We start from the raw sequence: 23,767 nt of genomic DNA, 5'->3' as shown, positions 1-23,767 counted from the left end.
CTGAATCCTGCTACTGGCACAGAAAGCAGCGACTCCTTGGAGGTCCTGAAGGATTCACAGCTCGAGTTTGATCTCTTCCTCTCCCTAAGGAGGCTGCAGCTCCTCTGTGCCTTGGAGCTGGTGAGTTCAAAGAACGTCATGTTTACCTAAATCCCGAGTTTGTGTTTACAGGGACAAAAAGAAAAAAGAAACCAGGACCCAAGATCCCGGGCCAGCTTTAAGGCAAAAGCAGGGATGAGTTTTCCTACTTGTAGTCCCTTCGATTCCATCCCAGCCCAAATCTGATCCCTGCTCATTTTCCAAGGGGGAATTTCGTCTTTAGCACGAGTGGGGAGAGGACTGGAGGACTCACTTGTTCTTTTCTCCTCCTTGGAAATTCTCATTCCTGCCTGGCCTGAAACATAATGGTACATTTGATAGAAGACAAAACACATTTCACTTTTTAAAACTTTTTTTTTTTTTTCCTTTTGAGAGAGAGACGACCTCCATAGCAAAACTTAGTGGAAAAAAAAAAAAAAAACAAATTAAAAGTCATTTGACAACCACCTTGGCCTCCAACACAGGAACACATAATGGCCTTTTTGCAGAGAGACCTGCTAAAATCTGCCTCAAAGCACGCCAAAATGGTTTTCCACACCTGATTACTCACATGTTCACCAACTATTTTCTCCCTACCTAATTATAAAAACGAGGAGGCCAGCGATAGCACATTTTGAAAGTCCCTGGAAAGCTGAGCTCAGCTTTCGGTTCAGATGGCTTCAGTTCTTTCTCTCTCTCTCACCTGCCTCCAGCACCTTTTTACTCCCCCACATCCACCAGATGGTCCAGAACATGCGCAGCCATCCAGGCTGGGGGTTCTCAGTAGTCCAGGGAATGAGCTGCTGCATCCATCCGTCCATGGAACAACGGCCCTGCTTCCTCCGGCCGGCCTCTCCTCTGAGAGGGCAAATCCTTTCCCTGGCTCTAGTGGAGATTAGCATGCCCAAGTGCTGAGCCATCACGTCCCCAGACATGCAACCAGGAATATTCAGGATGAGCCAAACATGGGAAAGCAGCTCTGCTCAGTCCACGTACTGGGTCCGTCCTAAATACGGGATGTCCACGGACTGGATGATCCGTCCCGCCGTGCGCTCCTCAAAGATGACAATCTGCACAGGGAGAGAGAAAACCCCTTCTTACAAAGCCTGGGGGGCTTTAAATAATTTCAGGAGGAGGGGAAGGAAGCATCATTTAAAGACATCAGTCAGTGTGAATCTGAACAGTGACTGAGACTCTGCCTCGGCACCACGTGGTGCAGGAATGAAGCAGCAGCACATCAGCTTTGTCTCCATTTCCAACTTGGGGCAGAGCTTTGTAGTTCAGCTGCCATCCTCGCCACCCCTTAGTGGCTGTCAGAGCCAGAGCCAGCTTTAGAGCAGCACCTTCCCTCATTTTCACAGGTCTTAGGAGACAGCACTGTCCTTCCCCTCTATTGTGCTGGCTTGCAGCTAAGGGAGGATAATTGATGTCCTGTGCACGTCTGGCTCTTTGGGACACGGATCTTTAACAACACCCACAGGCAAAGGGCAATCCCAGCAGAGCCTCTCACCTCGTTGCCCCCTCTCCGTAGCCAGGGCCCAGGAAGGTAAAGCGTCTCCTGAGGTCCAATCTTCCAGTATCTTCCCAGGTTCTGACCATTGACGAACACCACTCCTTTTTCCCAGCCCTGGAATCAAGGCAGAACACGGAATTACCAATGGAGCTCTGCTGCCTCATTAGCATCCTCACAGGAATCCAAATCTGCTTTCACACTTGCATTCTTTCCAGCCACTTTCTGCAAGTTTTCTGCTTGCTTTCCCTGTGCAAGTCCCTGCAGCCAGGAACATTTAAACAAGCCCTGTTGAACAGGAGTTATCCTTAATGTGCTCATTAAGAGGATAAAGCTTTCAAAAAACGTGCAATTTGTGATTCATGCTCGTACAGGAAATTTCATCCCTTTGAACAGACAGGCCTTTATTCCTTCCCAAGCATGGAATATCTGCCCTCACCTCTTTCCCAAGTGACAGAAATACTGAATTGCTGCTGGCTGGCCTGATTTGCAACAAATACGATTCTCCCAATAAATGGGAAAGTGAGCAGGACAGTAAGGATGGGCACAAGCCTTGGCTCTAAGGGAGGGAAATCAGAGGAGGAAGTTTAATAATACTTAAAATCTCATCTGAAGGTCTAGGCAATCTCCCACAGAAGGATGACAGGAATGCTAACTCCCATGCCATGGCCACAAAGAAGTGACTCTTTCCATGTCACACTGAGGAGACGGGGATAAAACAAGGGCCTCCATTATTTTCTGTGCCCATTACTCCTCTGCAACTAGAAAATCACATCTGTATGCCAGTAAAAAAAGACTGAAATGGTCACTGGCAGCTCTGCGGGGCCAGTACTGCACGTTTTCCCTTCAGGACCTCTCCAGACTGAACAGAAATACCTGGAAGAGACTTTCAGCCCCTCAGAAAAATTCTCTAAAAGAGAGGGGGAGACTACAGACACAGAGGCCAGTCAGAGCTGTTGCATAAGTGTCTCTCAAACCAGCTCTTTAAAAACCTTGATTAAAAACAACCAGGACTTGCCTGTAGCTTCAAGAAGGTGTCCTGTGGCTGCTGCTCTATCCACAGCCTCCCGCGGAAAAACGCCGGCCCCACGAAATAATCCGGGACCGTGCTCCAGCCAGACACACGCTGCAAGCTGCAAGAGAGGGACAGCTCACACAGGGCACTGGGGCCACCTGCCTCTGTCCCCAGGGTCCACATCCCTGCCAGGCCAAGCTGGGGTACAAGACAAGGGTACCTGGGGCTGTCGCCACCTCTGATGCTTCACAGCGACGGGAAATGCTTTTTACAAGAGCGTGTGGTGACAAGACAAGGGGGAAAGCATTCAGACTGGATGAGAGCAGGTGTAGATGGAATATTGGCATGAAATTTTTCCCTGAGAGGATGGTGAGGCCCTGGCAGAGGTTGCCCAGAGAAGCTGTGGCTGCCCCATCCCTGGAAGTGTCCAAGGCCAGGTTGGAGCACCCTGGGATAGTGGAAGGTGTCCCTGCCCAGGGCACGGGTGGGATAGAGGATCTTTAAGGCCCTTTCCACCAAACCACTCTGGGATAAAAGCTCGGCTTCATGTTGGTTGTTGAGGATCCTTCAGATCTGCCAGGATGCTTTAAATGTCTGTGGCTTGTTAAAGGAAGCTGCAGAACTGACAGGATTCAAACCAGACATTGCTGCCACTGCTCCTGTCGAGGAACACAAACACATCCTTGCAAGGTTGCAGTAATTAGGGGAAATCTGACATTATTTCTTACCTGTGGCAACAATTTGGGAGCAGGGCACAAACAGAAGAGGAAATAAGGAGTGTAGAATCCCACAGAAGCCTTGAGCTTCTGTCAGGACATGCTCCCTCCAACCCTTACAGACTGCATCTCTTGGACTGGGGGAAGTTATTGATCCAGTGCAGCCTGGCTGCCACTGAATTATTCAACTCAAAGCCTGTGACAGCTCCTTTCACAACACTCCTCTCCCTCCTCCCCCAGGAGACTGTGAGCTGATTGTGTTTCAGTGCTGCTGGTCAGCAGCCAGGAGCTGAGGGTAGTGGTGACTAATCTTGCTTTTGTTTGGGCATGGCAGCTCACTTGCTTTAATGCTCCTCTCTGGAAATGTTCCTCTAACACCCTGCAGTCCAAAAGGCTGTGAGTTACCCCATCAATAAGAATTCTTCAGGTAGCCCCCAGCACCTGGTAAAACTGCCCTTAGACATTTCTGAATGTGGACTTTTTTCCTTTTAAAAGCCATCTCAGTTTAACGTGGCCTCTCTCTCCCTCCTACACAAAATGGGGCAGCTGTGATATCTCGGGGGATGCACGTAAGTTGCTTTCTGGTATTAAAAACATCACTGTAAAGAGTGTCTCTGGATTGTGGCCACAGTCCATAGGGCATCTGCTGCCTGAAACACTTGCTGAGGTTTTCTGTATGTGCTGACAGAGGCTCCTCAACATCCCCCTGCTAGATTTCCTTCCTCGAATTAAAGCAAAACAACATAAAAGAGAGGGAGCCATCTGGATTGTTAATGCACTATCAGTAGCTTTCTAGAATTAATCTATCCCTCGCCAGTCTGAATTACTAAATATATCAGCCAGATTGGTAATTTCCAGAAAGACCCGAAATTTCCAACGCGTGGGTGTGTGGGGATCCTCCCGTTTGGGTAAGCCTGGTTTTTACCTACCTGATCTAACCCTGCTGCAAGGAAATCTTTAAATCCTGCACAGTGGGATTAGATTTCTCCCTAAATAATGGTATGGATCAGCTGGCACCATTTCCTGCACTATTTCAGGCAAAGGTATCAGCGAGGAACTGATCAGTGCAAAAATCCACCTCCCCACTGTTACCTCAGGTTGCTCCCTATCAGATACTGCACTGCTGGAAAAACAGGTGGTTTCAAATGAGGAAGGGGAAAAAAAAAAAGTTTAAATCCCACAAACCTTTTCATGAAGGCAGGTTTCATCTCCAAACTGTAAATCTTGAAGTTCCTCAAGGGGGTTTTATTCAAGAAGACGTCACCAATTAAGCCTGCAAGAGCAATGGAGGTAATGAAGAGTTGAGGAGCAGCTAAGGCTGATGGATTTTGCTATTTGAATCTGTGGAACAGCAGGAGATGGAAAGCAGCCACGTTCTGCAATGGAATTAGAGTCCATATGGTCCCATTGCTCATCCAGATGGAGTGGGGAGCATTACTAAACTTCGGCCTCTCCATTCTCTCCTCTCCCTCAACTCACCAGGGCCCCAAACCCCCTCCCAGCAGAAAACACTGGGATGTGTTGGACAGGCAGCACATGGGGCATTGTTGGGGTTTAGTGAGCTGACCATGCAGAGATTTTTTTAAAGCAGTCAATCTCTTCTGTAACAGGCACAGCAAAATAAAACATGGGCCAGCACTGACACCCAGAGCTGCTCCAGGGCTTTCCATCCCAGGATTTTAAGGCACCTTAGTAAGTCAGTCACCTTTAGCACCTTTTTGTTAAAGCTGCTCTCCCTGAAGCAGGCAAAGCCTGGGTTCTAATGCAGCCTCCTAATCACAGGACTGAGGCTGCTGAGGCAGCACTGAGGCTTTATGGAACTTTTCTGCATTAAATAAAATCAATACAGTCATGTGCCTAACTCCATTAATCTATTTTATAGAGCTTTTGCACATAGCTCCCCATTAAAACAGAATCAACCTCTTCCAGCTCCACCACTGTGTGCGACAGGCTTGAACATTTCAGTCAATTCTGCTCAAGGGGATGCAGTTCCCTCCTCCTGCAACTGTGTGAGCTTTTAAATGCAATTATCAACCCCCAAGGGAAAACACGGATTAAAAAAGGTATTTTCCTTCCCTCCCTTGAAGTAATATGCTCACAGAGCAAGAGAAAGGGAGCTGAGCATCACCTAGGAAACCTAGAGCAGAGCCAGATTCATTGATAGCCTTGGCTTTAGCTATGCCCTTATAAAATAAACCTTGGTGCAGGGCACTGAGCAGCCACTGCTTTTCCTCTGATCACTCCAGACAGGGGCTGAGGATGTTTTTTAACACACTCCCTCCCTCACACCATTTCCCACCAACTCCCAGTCCTGACCAGCACCACAAGAGCTGTACTGGGCCCTTAGCTGGTTCTGTGCACAGCACACAGACAGTTCTGCAGCATTTACACTCTGAGAAGTGTCTGGGAGAGTTTGGGAGCACAGAAGCAAACCCACCTTTCCTCTGCTCGTTCAGTGCCAGCCCATAATTGACGCGCCCACGGTTCTCTACGAGGAGCCTCAGCTGCCTGAAGCCCTGCTAAAAACAAACAAGGAGAAGCATCAGGTCCTGCACCAGCCTCAGCAGAGGCCAGTGAAGCTGTTCAAGAGGGGAAGTGGCACCACAACCTTTGGCAGCTGCAATTTATAAATCCACCTTGAAGTTCTCTGCTGCCAACAGTGAGGAACTCGCAGCCTTTGCACAGAAGCTTTCTGGTTTGTTTTTTTATTTTCTCTTGAATTTTTAACTCCCATTTTGGTATCACCCACAGAGCCAGATCTGGAGTTTGACACAGGACAGGCTCATGTCATAAACTCTCCCACAAGCCTTAAGAACAGCCAGTGCATCCACCCCCTCCCCTGCTCCTAGAGCCACCACAGCTCTGTTGGAATGAGCTCAGTCAGTACATTGTTCTTAGTGCCAACTTCTGCCAGGGTAAAACTGCTCTCAGAGCTAAAGAGAGACATTCCCCCTCATTTAATTTGAGACCCAAGACCCTCCAAACCCCCTTTAAACCTGCTTTGTGCTAAGGAAGATGAAGCCTGCGTGGATTTAATCTGCACAAACAGGGTACAGGTACTCAATGTTGTGGCTGAGGTAAGAAGGCTGGCAAATTTCGTGCAGCAAGGACTACAATAACTTGAATTTTCTCCACGGAAAAGCATTCAAACCCCAGTTCTCAATCGCAAAACAGCAGTGAAATCCCACTATTCCACTAGTGAGATGGTGTTTGATTAGGGCACCAAGCTAGTCTGAGTCAGGAGGAGGTGCCTTTCTGAGACTTCTCCCTCTTTAGCAACCTTGGTTCTGTCATCCACACCCTGAGCAATCTCCAGCAGTTACCTGTCCCTCAGGAATGGAGAGCTCCACTGTGTTGTAGTCCAGCTCCCCCACGTACATGGTGTTAACAAACACCTGCAGAACAGAGCACAGGAGACCAGAGCAACCGCTCATCAATTATGTCATAATCAGATCACTCAAGCTGTATTTGGGGAAGAAATTGTCTCTGCTTGAAACTAGAACTGAAGTGTCCACAACTGTGTCACGGATTCAGTTCAGGTGGGAATAAAATAATCAAAATATTCTCAGAACATTCAACATTCTGATGTTTAAAGATGTTACAAGTTTTAGCAGACTGGAACTGGAAATTTAATTAGAAATGATAAGGCTTGAGGCTTAGCTGAGAACTGCAAAGAGTGAATCACAGAACTAATTTAAAATTTCGTGTTTTCCCCCATTTCCTGCCTCCACCCAAGGCGAGTGAGTGCCTAAGGAGCCCTGTGCCTCTACCTGTGCCCGGTCCCGGACGTGGTCCCTGGTGTGCAGGTGGCCACCCCCAAAAATGACAGTCTCGTAGAGCACATATCCATAGGGCTGCCCAATGCTGTCGTTCAGATGCAGATTCTCCATGTTCACAGGGAACTCTGACTTAATGGGCTGCAGAGGAGAAGCAAATTGAACGTCAGGAGTGGCCTCTCACATTGGCAGACCACGCAGAGGCAGCAGGTATCCCACGCTGCCACAGGTGAGAGCTTCCCGAGCTCTGCTCCAACCCAAATCCCCTCCTGACCCTAAGAAAGCTGCACCACAGTACAAGAAAAAGGAGCCAAGGACTTGCAACACCACAATTCCAAGAGAACAGAAGTCACAGTGGAAAAGGCAAGACAAAAGATTTGCTGCTTTTGCATATCCTTGGCAAAAAAAAAATCCCCAACCTCATCCTTGTGGGATAAAAAGGCAGAGCACAAATTGCCTTTTGCACCTCGAAGTTGCTGCCTTTTAGGTCTGGGATGCATTAAAAGAGGTGTCACTACCTGTAAAAGTGCTGGCAACACATCCCAGAGAGAGATGTATTGGTGCAGCAGGATGGCACCGTAGGAGGCCTTGCTTTCAATCATGGGAGGCAGAGGAAGGGGCTGGCCTGAGATGCAAAAAGAAAGATGGAACAATGATTTCAGACAACACAAATTCAAGATCCCTCCAGACCTCCTTTGGTCCTTAATTCCCAACAACCCAGAGCCCCAGGGCTGCAGCAGAAGGGGCAGTTTAAACATTTCCTTCGTGTAACAGTGTGGGGGGAGCAGTGCCTTGGCTCCTGGGTTTGTAATTACCAATGACCATGCTGAAGAGCTGTCGCAGCTTGAAGAATTTGGATGTGTAGTCTCCAGCCTCTGTCAGCACAGCATCGTAATCTGGAAAAGCAGCACATGTTTTGAAAACATAAAGCAGCTCTGCGACGGCTTCACGCAAGAAATGCAAGCCCCAGGCACAATTTTCATGGCACTGTCTGTAGTATGGAAGTCTGTACACTTTAATCTGAGTGAACATCACTAAAGAGCCACAGAATTCCTTAATTTAGACAAGAGCCATTCACCGAGGAGCAACACGCTTTCAGAGGTCTAATTTGCACACATCCAGAATTTCACACAGGATGAAGTCAACCATTTGAACAAATTAACCATTTTAACAAAGGGCTGTTGGGATGAAAAGAGATTTATGGCACAGTTTCACTTGGTAAAATTAAAAAATGGTGTCTTGGATCACCATCTCTCCCTAGAAAGAAGAGAAATCAAGTCATCATCTGTGACACCTCTAATTACAATTCAGAATAAAGGAATCTCCCACATCCTGGAGTGGGTTGGGAATTGGAAACACCAACAAAAGCCCCTTTTTAGACAGGTATTTGCTTCTGAGCTGTGTTCCACCTCATCCCTCCAGGACAAAGTGGTTGTGCTCATTATTCTCAGCATTGCTGGTGACTGTCACTAACCCAGGGTAGTCAGAGCTGCACAGGCAAGGCAGGGAAAATAAACTCACCATAACTGGTGACATCGGACTTGTACTCATCAGCTTCCAGAGCCCCGTTCATGAAGCCAAAGTTGGTGCCTCCATGGAACATGTAGAGGTTGATGGATGCTCCTGTTTTGAGGATGCTTGCTACAGTATTCACCATCTCTGCAAAAAAAGGGCAGTGCCAGGGAGGCCAGAGACCACAAATCTGGGCCAGGAATTCAAATCAGACACGTTCTGCTCCCTATCCTTCCCGTGCAGTCACAGTGATTTGTGTTGTGATTTGCACCTTGCCCTCAGGAAGGGCAGCACATCTCCTGATGCATTAATACATTCAAATATCCTCTCCTCCAGGTGAAAAGGGGTGAAGCTCACAGCCTCCAGCAGGAATTTGGCTTTTAAGCAGCGAAGTTGTAAGGACTCCTCAGTGAGACTCCTAAAGGAACACACTAATGACCCAATTACACAGACAATTACAGGAGGATGAGAGAGTCCTTAAAACATTCTATAGCTCTGTTTTCACTGCTCTTTAGATGCCCTGGGGGGTCTGGAATTGTTGGTTTATTTTTTTACTAGTAGCCTTCCTAATGAGCTTTTAAACCAGGGAGAAGGTGCTGCACTCACAAGGGGTTTAAATTCACCACAAAATGTCCTACAAGAACAGCGTTTGGTGCTCACCATCTGCATCAAAGACATAGTGAGGGCCTCCCCAGTTATCAAACCACCCGGTCCAGTACTCCATCACCATCTTTGGCTGGTCTTTCTGTGTCAAAAGAAAAACAGAGTTAAAATGGATTCAGGGCATTCCTGCACTCACCCCTTTTTCTAGAGAAGCATTGTTCAAACCCAGTGTGGGGACATGGTTTTACAGGAGTGTTTTCTTCTCAGCTGGCACCTAAGGAGCTCTGGGCATGAGAGGAACAAGGAGCTGTGGGCCAGCAATGCCCAGAACAGGCAAGCAAAGCTTTGTGCCTCTGCTCGTCACAAAGCACAGAGCACACAATCAGGTGCTATCAAACAGTTCTGGATGCTGCTGCTTGGTAGAGCTGTAGCAAACAGACAAACCAACTGTCAGTGTTTAGTTTTTGCTAGAAACACACATTTATAAATGTCTGCTTATCTGCCACGCCACTGCCAGCTGAGAGTCTGCAGGTGCAGGGCAGCCAGTGCTTGCCAAGGTACAGCAGCAGACCTGAGCTGCTTAATGCCTTTTTAATGCTGCATATGGTGCTAGCAGGGAAGAATTTGCAGGAATTAGGTCTTCATTAAAGGCTCTGCACACAGAGCAATTGCTTCCCATTTGTCACTGCCTGCCAGCTCCCTGTGGGATCCCCCCCCCCCGGCCCCATCACATGGACAGGGCAATGTGTGCTCAGCCTGGCTGCCCCTCGAGCCTCATGGGCTCTATTTCCAGATTGTTTTGCCCTTTGTGTGATAGGGGCTTTATCTGATGCCACAGGAATTGGCTGAGGAAAGTGGCATTAAAGAAACTCGTGCTTCATTAGGACAAAACAACTGCCTGTAATCATCTAAACAGCTCTAGGAGATGCATTTAATCAGTCCATCCCCAGTAAACCAGTCAAAGAGGGAACTTTGTCACCTTCTGGAACAAAAACCCATAACAAGGAAAAGACAAAACAGCTTCATAATCCCTACAAACACTTCCTATCTCATAATTAGTCCAGCAAAGCAGGAGCTGCTTTTTTGGGGCTGTGTTGCATTCATTTGGTGGGGAAGGTGCCACCTTCTATTCATTTGCAGGGTTTGGGGAATTCTGGAAGACCTGAAGGAGGTGAAAGCACCTCCAGCAGAGCCTCTTTTACCAGTAAAGGAAAAGAAAACAAATGAAAGCTGTAGGATTAAACATCCAGCCTGCCAGCAAGGCTTCCCTCCACAGCCAGGCAAAAGCCAAGGAAAGAGGTGAGAAGAGAATTGATCAGGGCTGGGGGCAGATCCCAGCTGCTCACATCGTTCATGTGGAGCAAGCAGGGCAACGGGAAAAGAGGACAGAGAGTGTAAAGAGAGAAATAACCTGTCACTAACCCCAAAACTTACCATTCCCCCACCACTCCCTCAGAACAATCAGGATACTTTTCACACCAAATGTTCATTAGGCAATTAATTAATTCCCTCCCTGATTCACACCTCTGGCAGCACAGGGAGAGGTTAAAGAAGCTCAAGTGACACACTAAAACTTCCTAAGTCTACCCTGAATGAGGCACTGGGGATGAACACCCATCACAGTGCACAGGCAGAGCTGCAGCACAGCAGCAGTCTGCAGAGAGCACCCACAGCACCAGGGTGAAAGAGTCGGGGAAAAAGATGATGGAACCTCAAGAGAGAGGTCTGACAATTGTGAACTGGGATGCTCCTGGGTATCAACACTTGAATGTGAGAAGAAGCCTAACCTCTAACAGATAAACACAGGGCACAGCTGGATGAAAAGCCTTTCTAAAGAGTGCTGGATAACATGACACTTAAATCCTCCCTCCCTGATTCCTCCTGATTGGTGAACTCTACAGAAATCACCACCTCTGCCTGACATCTTGCACTCAACCTAGAGAAGACCGTGAACTTCCAGTGTGGGAATCAGTAGCATTGCAGGATTTTTTGTTAGATGATAGCATAAAAAGAATATGGAACTTAATAGAAAATGATGCTTATGCCTTTTTGCTTCGCTTGCTCTTAGCTATGCAGATTTACCAGATAACCAACCTAAAGTTAATGCTTTGCCCTAATGAGAAGGAAGCCCCAAACCAACATACAAATCCCAACCAGAGTACCAGTGCTTCACTTCTAGTGCTGGGAAATGTGGATCAACAAAGTGTTTGTGCACCTTACCTGTACCGTGTCCAGGTATTTCAGTAGCCCAGGCTCCAGTTTCTGAAAGTTAACAGTGGCCAGTGCTAATGGGAAAAGAAAAATGTATTAATTTAGACTCATCCAAAATGTCTCCTTAGGCAGCAGCCCAGCAGGAGGGAACTGCAACACCTTCTGGACCCCCAAAATAACCTCCTCAGGAATTTCCCATCAAAGCCTTCACTTGGTATGTGGAATCCACGTGGACCACAGCACACAGTGGAACACTCACAGGCCATCTTTCAGCTCTCATGTGCAGAGATATTAGAGAGACAGAGCACCAGAGCAGCTCCTGGGGTGTCACCAGCTCTAATCAGAGCCTGTAAAGCACTTGGAGATCCCCACTTAAAAGGCACCACACAAAGGCAAACTTATTAGAAAGTCCTGCCTGGATGCCACACTTCTCTCCCAGGCTTTAGCTGCAGGAATCCCTACCCAGGCAATATCCTAGAGCTTGTCATGTCTGTGGGGGTGAGTGAGAGCAACCACAGGACAAGAGAACCACAGAGAACTGGAATTGGAAGAGTTCTCTGTGCTCCTGCCCCTCCTCAGGCTCTGGAGTGGGAACATCTGCCAGCAGGACAGGACACACTAATCTGGGATCAGTGTCCCAGCCCCTGGCACACACTTGAACCACTTTCATACCTCCCAGCCCCTGGTTATGCTGATATTTCTCCCAAACAAACTCTGCAAACACAGCAGCGATGATGTGATTCGGCATTAAAAACTGACTTCTAACAAGAGAGCTGGTATCAAACCCAGCCCCAGTTGTGTCAGGCAGAGCACTTCAAACAGAATATTTACAGAAGAAAAAGCTCCCTTCTCACTATTTATACCTTGATTTTAATAGGCTGACCTATGTAGTGCCTGAGCCGAAGAATTCAGCACAGAAAACACGAAGGGAGAACAAAACAAAACGTGGATTTAGCACTGATGTAATACAGTAGCTGGCAATGCTGAAGGAGAACGTGCCCAGCTCTGCTTTTCATGCAGACCAACAGCACACCATGGAAAACAGAACCATTCCCCAGAGCCTTATTTACCATTCTCATGGGATGCTCTTTCCACACACACAAACACGGTGTCCCACCATGGTCCTTCAGCCACGGCCTGGAGGCGCAGCAGAGGCTTTATTTTGTCTCCCATGAGCTCCCAGAAGGGTTTTATCAGCTTGGGATTCTTGGAATCAGCTTGGTTTGGGTTGGAAGGGAGCTTCAAACTCATCCCATCCCCGCCCCTGCTGCGTGCAGGGACACCTTCCACTATCCCAGGCTGTTCCAGCCTGGCCTTGGACACTTCCAGGGATGGGGAATGATTCACAGGCCTCTCCTTTAGCCTTGTCCTCACCACCCTGCTGCTCTTCCACTTGGAGCCCTGGTTATTGCACACATCTGATCAGTGACACGTTGGTAATGAGCAGATTGTTGTGACATCCAAGAGGCAAAGTGGGATCAAAGAGCTCCCGGCACGAACGACTCTGAACAAGAAGGAGCTCTGAGGCAGCAAACATTCCCTCAGCAGATCAGGGCTAGGCAGAGATTTCCACAGCATCCCTTCTCCTGACAGCTCTGTGGCAGGCAGAGAGTGACTCTGTGTGGTCAGAGCTGAAAACTGCTGCACACCCAAAAAAATCCAAAAGACAACATCACTGGGCTGGTGAAGGCCCGTGACTTCAGTTAATGAGTTTATCCCTCTCACACTGCCATGGAAAAGCAAAAAGAGGCAAAAAAAGGAGAGGAAAGTCTTTCCCTTTAATCATCTCCATTCCTGAGATTGGAAAATAAACATTATTTATGACTGAGTGATAACAGGAGCACTCAAAGACCGTACCCTGCAAACACTTAATTTGGGGGAGCAGTCACACCTCAGGCAATTGGCAGGAACACAGGAGAGAGCAGAGGCCAAGGGCAGAGTAAATCCCAGCTGAAATTACCTGGAATTCTGAGAATCAGTGCCCCAAACAGTCAGATTAAGGGCTCAGTGAAACTCAAGCAGCTGCACCTCCATTTCTTCCCAGGGAAAAGGAGGAGGGTGCTAAGCAGCATTTAAAAAACTTATTAGAATTATCCTTTGTAAAAGGGCAATGGGCATCCTTTTGCTTTCTGCACATCTGACATCCTCCTTTACCTGCCTAAGGTTTTACACCCCAAAATAAGCTTGCTGAGAAGATGCTGCTGCCCCACAAACTACTGCTGCACTTACTGCTTAAATGTAGAACTCAGAATCAAGCTTTTAATGGACTTTTTTTTCTTCTCTTTTTAATTGCAAAGCAGCTACCTTAGGAATGAGTTATTACTGTTAGTAATTGCTGAGGAACTTGTTTAATAAATATTTAAACGAAGCATTTTCAGCCTTGTAGTCTGGTGAAACATTAAGAAATGCTGGGTGCTGCCATCTCTTGACTCAGTGGGAAGTACAGACGCCCAATCCTTCACATAATGTTGCACTTTATGTGGAAAATAAACCACTCTAAACCTTTCTGGGAAGGGCCTGGGTTTGTCCTGGGGTGCACCATCCAGCCAAGGGGTCCCTGCTACCACAAACAGAACACACTCAGTGCATGCAGAGGGTGAATTAATGTCCTGTTTTCCTTCCAAGGCCACGTTCCCCAGAGATCACAGCCTGCCCTCACCTCTACAGGCACTCACCTCCTTCCACCAAGCCAAAGGACAGCCCATTCTTGTTGTCTGAGGTCATCAGCAGCTCCACAATCCCTCTGTTTAACAGGGCCTAAGTTAAAAAGAGCAAAAGCCGTTGTGTTAACAGAGTTTAGCACTTCCCAGGATATTAAAGCATTACAGTATCACCTTCTGTGGGGACAGCCTGCAACTGGCAGTGGCTTGGAATGAAATATTATCCCTGTGACATCTCCCATTCTTCCTGAAGCTTCCCTGTCTACTTTTCCCAGCTTAAAGACAACTGGAAAGTCTTATTTTGTTTTAGGAAGCTGGATTGGTTTCTCACTGATGCATCCAACTTCAGGATTTCAGCTTCTGAGATCAATTTAATAAAGAGCTTCGCTGCTTTCATCAAAAGAGGGATTCAGGTGGAAGCAGGAAAGGAAAAGCAGATCAGCCTTCCTGACTGCCCGACAGAGAGAGGTGAAAAGAGCTGATTTTCCAAGGAATGCCATCACAGGACAGCTCAGGTACCAATGTTTTTCAATAATCAATGAATTTAGTTGCTCCCCAATGTAACAGTACTGGAGGAAACAGCACTCTAAGGTTTTAAAATCCACCTGCACACACAAGGTTCTTCCCATTAGGATTGTTCCCTGGCAGCTGGTTCTTAACAGAACCGTGGCTGATGTTGGAAGGAGAGCTTGAGAAACCTCAGCTGTTCATTAACCACTCATTTCACTGTATCTGCACTGGAAGTCATTCCTCCAGCTCCCACGAGCTCTGAGAACAAGGCTTCAGTCTCTCCAGTCTAAATTACTAATTGTGAAAAGGGATAAAGCCCTTTGTTTATGGCCCCTGCCTGCACAAAGAGCAAACCTGGGCACGGCACAGTGTCTGCATTAGAGAGAAACTGCAACACAGAGGCTACAGACAAACCCAATCCAGAGCTAGGACAACCTGGGGACTTTATCAACCCATCACCACCAAACTTAGACCTGAACAGATGCTGGATTCGGACAAAATTCAGCTGCTGAGGGACCTGGAACTTCTAACCAATTTTACTAAGGTAATTCTTTGAGCACTGCATTAATACTAAGTTTCTTCCCCTCCTTTTGAGTGTAAATGCAAGATGGAGAAACAGCAGAGCCGCCACACATTAAATGCCTCCAAGGGTGCAGCAGAGAAGCAGGAATAGAAGCTCAGATCTGCGTGGGAAGGGTCATGCCAAAACACCCTTCCATGGCTTTCACTTTTAGGAAGGCAAAGGCATTGCGCCCAAAAGAGTGAGGTAAGCACAAGGATTTGAGGTTTTGTGTGAGCTGTGGGTGTTTTTTACTGAGTATATTAATTCCAAGAATATTGCAACTTGCTCATGGATGCTAGGTGTGAATTAACCACCTTGCCACAAACCAGAACAAAGACTCAGAGCCCCACCTCACATCAGAACCCACTCCAACCAAAAACGAAGCCCTGCAAATCCTGCTTTCCCACATTTTCATCTCTAACCACTATTCTGTACTTCCTCAGATGTAAACTGCACACAATCCCAGAACATGATGAAACAGCACTGCAAAAATACACCCACAGGCCTGGCAGGGGAATCTGCCCTGATAAATCTGAAACAGCACAAGCTCTTTCCTCACTGAGCCATGGAAAAGCAAGGACAAGCCTGCAGGCTGTTCAGACCCCCAGAATCTCTGTGCCTCGTTCATTTAGGGTTCTGAAAACCACTTGCTTGGCATTATCTCTAATTTGTTTGTATGCACACTTCATATTTAGCCCTGTAAGCAGAATTAAAGCACTGCACGAGATGGAGACGGTGCAGGAGCTGGCACAGCCCTAAGGGGATTAGCACTCCTGCCATGGGATTATTGGTTTGAAGAGCCTCTGTACACCCTGAGCAATAGGACAGCCTGAGCCTCAGGGTGCTCAGGGTGCAGCTGGGGTACCCAAAGGGTTTCAGAAGGATCCCATAATCCTGCAGCAGAAGAGCAAGACTGGATGGGTGACCCCCCTCACGTGCATTCAGTGAGAAGAAATTAAACAACAAACCCTGTGAGAGACACTGCAGATCTTGTTATCTGCCTGGCCTGCACTTGTGCTGGGGGCAAACAAACAGGTCAGACTGCTGTGAGATCCACCAGGATAATCCAGCCTCCCTGGGCATGGGACAACTCCTTATCACTCACTCAGGGCAGCCAGGGCACAGTTTAATTTCTTTTTGACAGGGCTAAGGGAGGCATTATGCCTGACGCTGAGCCCCAAATTATACAAGTTTAGGAGCGTGCTGGTGGCTTGCTTCCATCAACTTTCCTCCCAGGAAAAGTCAGCAAAGGGAAACCTTTATCAAATATCATCTAAGAGAGGCAAAACAGGACCCCCAAGTGACAGCTTCTTCAAGACCAGCTCTGCAATACAGACGCTCCCTGGCTCCCTATCACCCTCTTCTCTGGAAGACGTAATGCACATTTATCAGTACTGAGAGGGTTGTGTGCCAACTCTTCCACTCCAGGAGGAAAGATCCAAGGAAAATGCAGCTGAGGAAGGCACTAATGCTCTCAAGGGTCTCTCAAACCACACTCAAAAGTTATACAGAAAAAGGAAAACACTGTATGGAAGGTGATTTATGTGAGAGATTGACACAGAAACGAGTAAAATGCCACCATTACCATTTTGACATAGGTCATGTAGTTCGGGTCTTTGGCATAGGAACCGTATTCATTCTCCACCTGCACTGCAATGATGGGACCTCCTTTCTTGTACTGTGGGGGACAAAAGGGAGAAAGAAGGTGTTCACCATGATTTCTAAGCACAGGGACCAAAATCACACTGGCTGGCAGGAAAGATGCACCAGTGTCAGATGGACTCAGCTCCACCCTCCCATGCTCCCAAACCGACACAGAAAACTACAGCCTGTGCTGATTCCTGGAGCAAAACTGGTACATTTGTTATTGCCTCACCCTGCTGCTGTCACACACAGCCCACCCTGCTCTGTGCAACCATTCCCACCCCTGGAGAGGGAGAAGGATTTTGCTTGCCTGGAGAGGGACAACAACGCGCATCAGATGATCAAAATAGGCATCCACAGCTTCTGTGAAGCCCTTGTACGTTGTCCTCAGCTGCATCTCGGGGTCTTGCAGCAGCCAGCTGTGGAAATCAGGAGAGGGAATGTGTTAGAGTGTCCTGTTCAGCCAAGCAGGGGTATTTCACCCAGTGACATCAAGTCACACCAGGGATCATTGGTGTCACCTGGCCAAGCCCACAGCGCAGCTGTGGCACCCCGAGCTGTGAATTACACCATGTGTCCATCACTCACACTTGTAAATAAATCCAGGCTCCAGTTCCCAATCTCTTCCTCTTCTTCTTGTTCTGCATTTCAGGCCTAAACTCATTTCATCACCTCCAGCAACAATATTTCAAGGGCTAATCTTACCACTCGAAAGTGAATTCCGTGCATTCCCAAGGGCACTCTACAACCAAGTGCTCCTTCAAAAAAACCCAATCCTTTCTCAAAACAAAGATTTCTGTAGTTGTTCCCATTGTTTCTACTGCTGATTTACAAGGCTGGGTTCTGTCTGGAGTTAACAGAAAAAAGGGCAATTTGTTGAAGAGGAGAATAACATAAAGCTGTAACAATTTAAGAGGAATGAGGCTATGTCTTCCTTTTCTCTGCAAAATGAGGCCTTAACTAAAATACTTACAAAGGTCTGAAAAAACTTAACTCCTCTATGCTAAATGCAGCTTTTTTGACTCAGAAAAAATCAGCTCCTCTTTAACTGTAAAATGAGAATAGTACTGTGGCTCTTTATTAGAATTTTTAACCTGTCTGATAAAAAACCACATGGGTGATGTGAAAACAGAGGCACTTCTCATAACCTAACGTGGAGGTGGCTTCTGGCTCTGGCCATGAGGAGCTCCTTCTCAGGAGTAAGTCCCTGACACCTGAACTCTGATGCCAAAGGCAAGTGAAACGTGGAAAGGTTCAAAGAAATAATCCCCAAGTGTCTGCACTGAGGTTTGTGCTCTGTGCAGGAAAGGAAAACAAGTGATAACCTGGCACTGGCTCCACCGGGATCCAGGAACCAGGTAAGTCCCAGTGCTCTCAAAGCCTCCTACAGCTGTGTGCTTCAGGGGAAAACACAACAGGAGGCTGGAAAAGTTGTGGGGTTTTATTACTGCCAGCCATATAACGCAGATTTCTAGCAGGGCTTTTCAAAAGGAGTTGAGATGATGCAAATTCTTACACCGAGCTGCAAATCCTGTTCACGTTATACAGAGAGTCAAGGTGCAACAGCAAGATGGGTCCTCCCAGTTCTATTCTCTTGCTGTAACCATTATACCATAAAACAATTATTATTTTAAACACTCAAAAAAAAATTTAGAAGAGCTCAATAAGGTAATGAGTATTCACCTGCATTGGGGACTCAGGAAACAAATATCTCCATCTAGCAGCCAGCCATTCCAAAGCAATTGCTCTGAAGGAGCCTCAACTGTGTGATCAGGAGCTTGGGATTTGTTTGTCCCTCATGCTTCCCTGAACTGAACAATTTCCACACTCACCTGGGCAGACCCCCAAGGTCCCACTCCGAGCAGATGTAAGGTCCAGGGCGCAGAATCACCCACAGTCCATTTTTAGCTGCCAGGGAAAGGAAGGCCCTGGGGATCCAGACAGATGAATTATTGCCTGCCTGCAGAACCCCCACTCCCAACACTCCAATCACCATGGAATTTAGGTACCAAACCAGAAGGTTTGATGAAGCAACTATACTGGATTGGTGCTGAACTGATTAAGTTCCCACGAGTCCAGAAGGCAGGGGAAGGAACGAATCCCCACTGCCTGATCAAGGCACAGCTCGAAATAACATCTCCACCCAAACCCACACCCCGTCCCCTCCAAACAGGAGCATTTAATAACAGAGCTGTCTGTGCCACATACCTTAGATCCAGGTTTTTACTGAAGTCAAACTTCCCTCTTTCCTTTTCATGCAGGTTCCACGGCACGTACCTGAAAGGCAGAGCGAGGGCAGTGGAGGTGAAGGATGGGATGCTTAAAGAAAACCTGAGGCCCCACTATTCCTTCCTGTGCCTTTTCCCACAGTAAGAAGTATGGAAATACATTGTTATGGCCCACTGGAATTAATAATAAAGTCCCACTGGTGAGGTCCCTGTGAGGCTCGGGCAGGGAGGACACTTACGTGGTGAGGGTGTTTAAGCCACACGCTTTCATTTTCAGCATCCGATCTTCCCAGTACTCCCGGGGCACTCGGAAGTAGTGCATGGAACCCCCAAATATGCGGAAGGGCATCCCTTCCAGCAGGAACTGGGAGTTCTCTGTCTGCAAGCCCAGGGTCCTCCCCCATAGCCCCAGAGGGGTCAGTTCACTCCAGTTAAACCTGGAAAAGAAAAGGAGACATATGAGCAGCCAGTCCTGGGGGAGAAATGTGTCCTCCTCGTTCCACCTCACCCAGCAGGAGCAGCTCTGACCTTCCTGCTTCTTAAGCAAACCACACTCTTGGTCATACAGAGCACAAAGGTTGTTCAGAAGGCTCTAAGGCAGTTGGAAGATCTTCCCAAGATGTGGATTCAATATTCATTTCAGTGGCAGCTTCTCCCCTGAACGCCCAAGCCACTGTGCCACGCTCTACAACTGACACTGCTCGGGCACAGAGCACGAAAGTCACTTGCCAAAATCACGGATGGGGAAGTTTCACTCCCAATACTCACAAGCACTTCCCTAATTTATGGAATTTAGGATGTCCCTGCTTTGCAGTGGGATGGCACACGGCTGATTTCCAGATCCATGTTCCAACAGCACCTGCATCTCAGTATTGCCATCCTGAATGTCTTGGGAACTCTGGTATCTTCCAACTCAACGCACAGAAAAGACAAAACCCCTTCACCTGTTCCCTGTGAGCAGAGAACCTTTTCCCCAACTTAGTGAGCCCCCTGGATTATATTCATTACCCAGGAGAGACTAAATCAGCTGCCACCACAAACTTACCTCTGCCCACATCACTGCTTATATTAATCCTGAAAACGTCATTTGCCAAAGGAATCAGAGCCACGGGGAGAGCAGCTCCTCAGCACTTACCGGGGGGAGCGCTCCTCTTGGGTCACCTCCTGCACTACTCACGGCCCTGCAGGCTCCCCAGCTCACTTTGGCTGAGCCAAAACCCCATTTTATCAACAAGCCTGGACACAGAGCAGTGTCTCTGCCTCCATCAGACCACTCCAGTGGCACAGCTCTGAACGCACAGAGAGTCAGACAATGGCAGCTTGTTCCTTATCAGAGCCAGATGGGAGGAAGGAATTCCCAGCTCCAGAAAGCAAGAGTGACCCACACATTTGGGAGAAATATCAGAGTGAGAGAAGAGAGGAACACCTAAGCCTCCAGCTGCTGCCTATGCTATGTGTTAAGCAGTTGTTAGCAGAGGGTGAGGATGGTGAGGATGCTCAGAGCTCGTGGCTTGCAGGGATTGCTAACCAGCAGCCTGCCTGTTCTCTGACAGGACAGGGAGACTGCAAAGGAGCTAAATCTAAGGTTTGCAGGGTACTGCATGGGCTGGCTGACAAGCTCAGAGGGTACCTGAGTAGCACAGCATTCTCACAGGGCTCTGAAACAACCGGCAGCAGGCAGGGGTAATACCTGGAAAAGGAAGCCAGATTAGATATTCACTGCCTTCAGTCAACGAGACTCACACTGATTGTCCAGCCATTCACAGAAACAGTGCTGAGCAAGGAGACTGTGATGTATTCACGCAGAAGGTGGGGTAATAATAACAGGTTTTGATGATAGTGCAGCTCAGGTAGGAGAAATGAGCACAAAACACCAATCTGCCACACTTAAAGGGGGACTGCCTGAGTAAGAACAGGATCAAAAACGCTCATCTACATGAGAAAAGTAGGTACAGCCACAGAATGGTGACGTGAGGCTGGGAAATGGCAGCATTGCTCCCAAGGAATTGTTAGGAATTTCAGCAGCCAGGGACGGGGTTCTCAAGCCCCACACAGGATACCCCATGGCCACCCGCCCCTCTATGCTGCTAAATCACAGACTGTAACTTTGGCAAACCAAACCAGCAGCTACATCTGCTTTTATTTTAGGGTCAAAAGGGTCTGGTGATGCAAAACTCCAGTTTTCAAAGATTAGGTTGGAAAAGAGTTTCCAAGTTGTTTATGAGCTAGGTAGAGCCCTAAATTACCCCTGCACACAGAAGTGCTGCTGACTGGTGCCAGAATGAAGGCTGTGCTCAGGAAGCACACACAGCCAGATAAAAATACACTAATCACTTAAGCACATTTTCTTAATCCCAGGCATAACTAACCTGGCACATTCCCATCCAGTTTCCTACTTTAAAAACTCCCCAGCTCCAGTGCTTTTTCTCCCCAAGAAGGGCTGGTAGGAAGCTCCCAGGCTCCCAGTATTTTCAACACATTATCTTAGATATCCTGAAATCCACATTTCTCATTAGGATCTGTCCAAGTAACCTCAGGGGAAAAAAAAAACCACTTCTGTGACTCAGCAGAGCTTCATCCTGTTGCCCTGAGCTGGACTGCCACAGTTTAAAATGTACCTGGGCTCTGTACTGCTTCCTGAAAGCAATTTATAGCTCCCAGCAGATTTTTTTCTTCTCACTTCTGTAATCATAGCACAGGCTGCAAATAATCTTTTTTTGCAGGATTCTGTGATTCTGTGATTTCATCTCTGCTTCAGGAAAGTCTGTTTCAACCATTCCATTACCAACTAACCCCAGAGCAGAGACTCTGAAACTGAATTGGACAAGTTAGTCCAATAAGATGGAATAAGACTTTTTAAGATGGAATTTGAAGTGCAAAATGGACAAGGAAAGTCCCAATTAACTTCTAAACCAAACAGCCACGCTGTTCATGCCTGTAAAACACAAATGTGACTGAAGTCCTCTCTGCAAGAGAGATTTAGCTTTGGTGTCCAACCACCCCGTAACCAGACCAGTCGGGAGAAAAAACTGATGGAAAAGAAAACAGCCAAACCAGGGGAAAAAGCCATTCAGTTCCTTGCTGATGCTAAAGGACGCGCTTCAGAGGACAAGGGGCTTTGCCGCTAATCCCTAAGATGCACTGAGACCTCGGAGGGCTTTGCTGTCTATTCTGGGCTTCCTCTGGCCAGAGAAAAGTGAAAGCTCCGAGCTGCGCCGGCTCCCAGCTCCTGCCCTGCACAGCCCCGTGCTCACAGACCACGGGCGAGGCAACAATCACAGCATTTCCGAGCACAGTTCCTTGTGGATACAGTGGTTTATTCCGGATACAGCGTTTTACGGATACACTCATACAAGAGACCTGCGGATATCAGGTGCAACATTTATTTAAAGCTTTGGCTAATTCCGGCACGGCGGCTGCGTTACCCGCTCCTTCCCACGCTCCCGTTCCGCTGCAGGAATTATGGGAGCGGAGGATCTCTGATCGGGAAAGACGGGATTCTATCGAGCCCGTTAATTCCCCGGCAGCGCGGGGGGGGGGGGGGGGGGGGGGGCACGGACCTTAATTACGTTAATTACGTTAATGACAGTTCTCCCCCCCACACCCCCACCCCACCGGCGCCGCCGTTCCATCCATCCATGCGCAGTTCTCCCGCAGCCAGCCCCGCTCCCGGCGGCGGGCCCTGCGCCCGGCGGGGCAGCGGCACCCCCCGCCCAACACCGCCGCCCCCTCCCCCCGGCCCCACCGCCCCCGGGGCGTGACCCCCGCGCCTCTCGCCCCGCGCCGGGTCTCACCTGCGCAGCAGCAGCCACAGCACGACGAGGAGCAGCGCGATGCCCCCGAGGCGGCGCTGCCGCCGCCCCCCGCACGGCCACATGGCGGAGGGCCACGGGGCCCTGAACCCCCCGGGCCCCGAACTCCCGACCCGCCGGGCGCGGACCCAGCGCGCCTGCGCCCCGCCCCGGCCCCGGCCCCGCCCCGCCGCGGCCCCGCCCCGCCCCGCCCGCGCGCCATTGGCCCCGCCCCGCCCCCCGGGCCCGCTCGCCGCCTCCCATTGGCTGCCGGAGGGGCGCGCGCGCTCGCGGGGGCGGGGCGTGCGGGGGAGAGGCGCGGCCGTGAGGGAACGGCTGAGGGGGGGTCCGGGAAGACCCCCGGGAGAGAGCCCCGGGAGAGAACCCGGACTGAGAGCACGGACCCGGACCTCCGGGAGAGAGCCCCGGGAGAGAGCCTGGACTGAGAGCACGGACCCGGACCCCCGGGAGAGAACCCCGGGAGAGAGCCCGGACTGAGAGCACGGACCCGGACCTCCGGGAGAGACCCCCGGGAGAGAGCCCGGACTGAGAGCACGGACCCGGACCCCCGGGACAGCCCGGACTGAGAGCACGGACAGGGACCCCCGATGGAGAGGCCCCCAGGAGAGAACACGGACTGAGACCACGGGCAGGGACCCCCAAGAGAGAACCCCAATAGAAAGACCCCGGGCAGAGAGGCCCCTGATAGAGACCCCCGAAAGGGAACTTGTACTGAGACCTCGGGCAGGGACCCCCGATAGAGATCCCGGGGAGAAACCCCAGAGAGAGACCTCTGGCCAGAAACTCCCCATAGAGACCTGTGAAGAGAGACCCCGGAGGGAGATTTCAGACAGAGACCCCGGCTGGAGACCCCTCCCTGCCAGCCTGAGACCCCTTCCCAGCCCCAGGGCATCTCCTGCAGGTAGAGGGTCTCTCCGGTGGGCAGGTGGC

At 49.0% G+C, this 23,767-nt stretch overlaps 1 protein-coding gene across 4 annotated transcripts; it reads right to left on the bottom strand.

The window, feature by feature from the left end:
* Positions 1 to 433: 433 nt before the first annotated feature.
* Positions 434 to 22,941, bottom strand: GLB1L2 (galactosidase beta 1 like 2). Of its 4 annotated transcripts, none has more exons than XM_048328907.1 (20): positions 22,820 to 22,941; positions 20,656 to 20,715; positions 19,265 to 19,462; positions 19,006 to 19,074; positions 18,630 to 18,725; positions 17,108 to 17,216; positions 16,739 to 16,831; positions 14,097 to 14,178; positions 11,431 to 11,495; positions 9,268 to 9,352; positions 8,617 to 8,754; positions 7,911 to 7,991; positions 7,614 to 7,720; positions 7,090 to 7,236; positions 6,643 to 6,714; positions 5,757 to 5,838; positions 4,505 to 4,592; positions 2,607 to 2,721; positions 1,589 to 1,705; positions 434 to 1,148 (listed from the first exon to the last, which is right to left on the bottom strand). In XM_048328907.1, the coding sequence occupies exons 1-20, from the start codon at positions 22,900 to 22,902 to the stop codon at positions 1,062 to 1,064; spliced, it is 1,974 nt and encodes a 657-aa protein (XP_048184864.1). In that variant the 5' UTR covers positions 22,903 to 22,941; the 3' UTR covers positions 434 to 1,061. The 4 variants fall into 4 exon arrangements, with proteins under 4 accessions (XP_048184864.1, XP_048184865.1, XP_048184866.1 ...); XM_048328908.1 differs by having other exon boundaries at positions 5,757 to 5,835; XM_048328909.1 differs by lacking the exon at positions 20,656 to 20,715.
* Positions 22,942 to 23,767: the final 826 nt, after the last annotated feature.

Source organism: Corvus hawaiiensis, chromosome 25 (genome assembly GCF_020740725.1).
Source record: "Corvus hawaiiensis isolate bCorHaw1 chromosome 25, bCorHaw1.pri.cur, whole genome shotgun sequence".
In the NCBI taxonomy this organism is placed as follows: domain Eukaryota; kingdom Metazoa; phylum Chordata; class Aves; order Passeriformes; family Corvidae; genus Corvus; species Corvus hawaiiensis.
The sequence above is the reverse complement of the archived record's forward strand: the minus strand, read 5'-3'. Positions and strand labels throughout refer to the sequence as shown.

Excerpts from the sequence above, each read along its gene's own strand:
- GLB1L2 (XM_048328907.1), bottom strand. The coding sequence starts at position 22,902 with ATGTGGCCGTGCGGGGGGCGGCGGCAGCGCCGCCTCGGGGGCATCGCG. Across the intron at positions 16,832-17,107 it reads GCGTTGTTGTCCCTCTCCAG|TACAAGAAAGGAGGTCCCAT; the intron begins GCAAGCAAAATC and ends TGTCCCCCACAG. Across the intron at positions 9,353-11,430 it reads AATACCTGGACACGGTACAG|AAAGACCAGCCAAAGATGGT; the intron begins GTAAGGTGCACA and ends CTTTTGACACAG.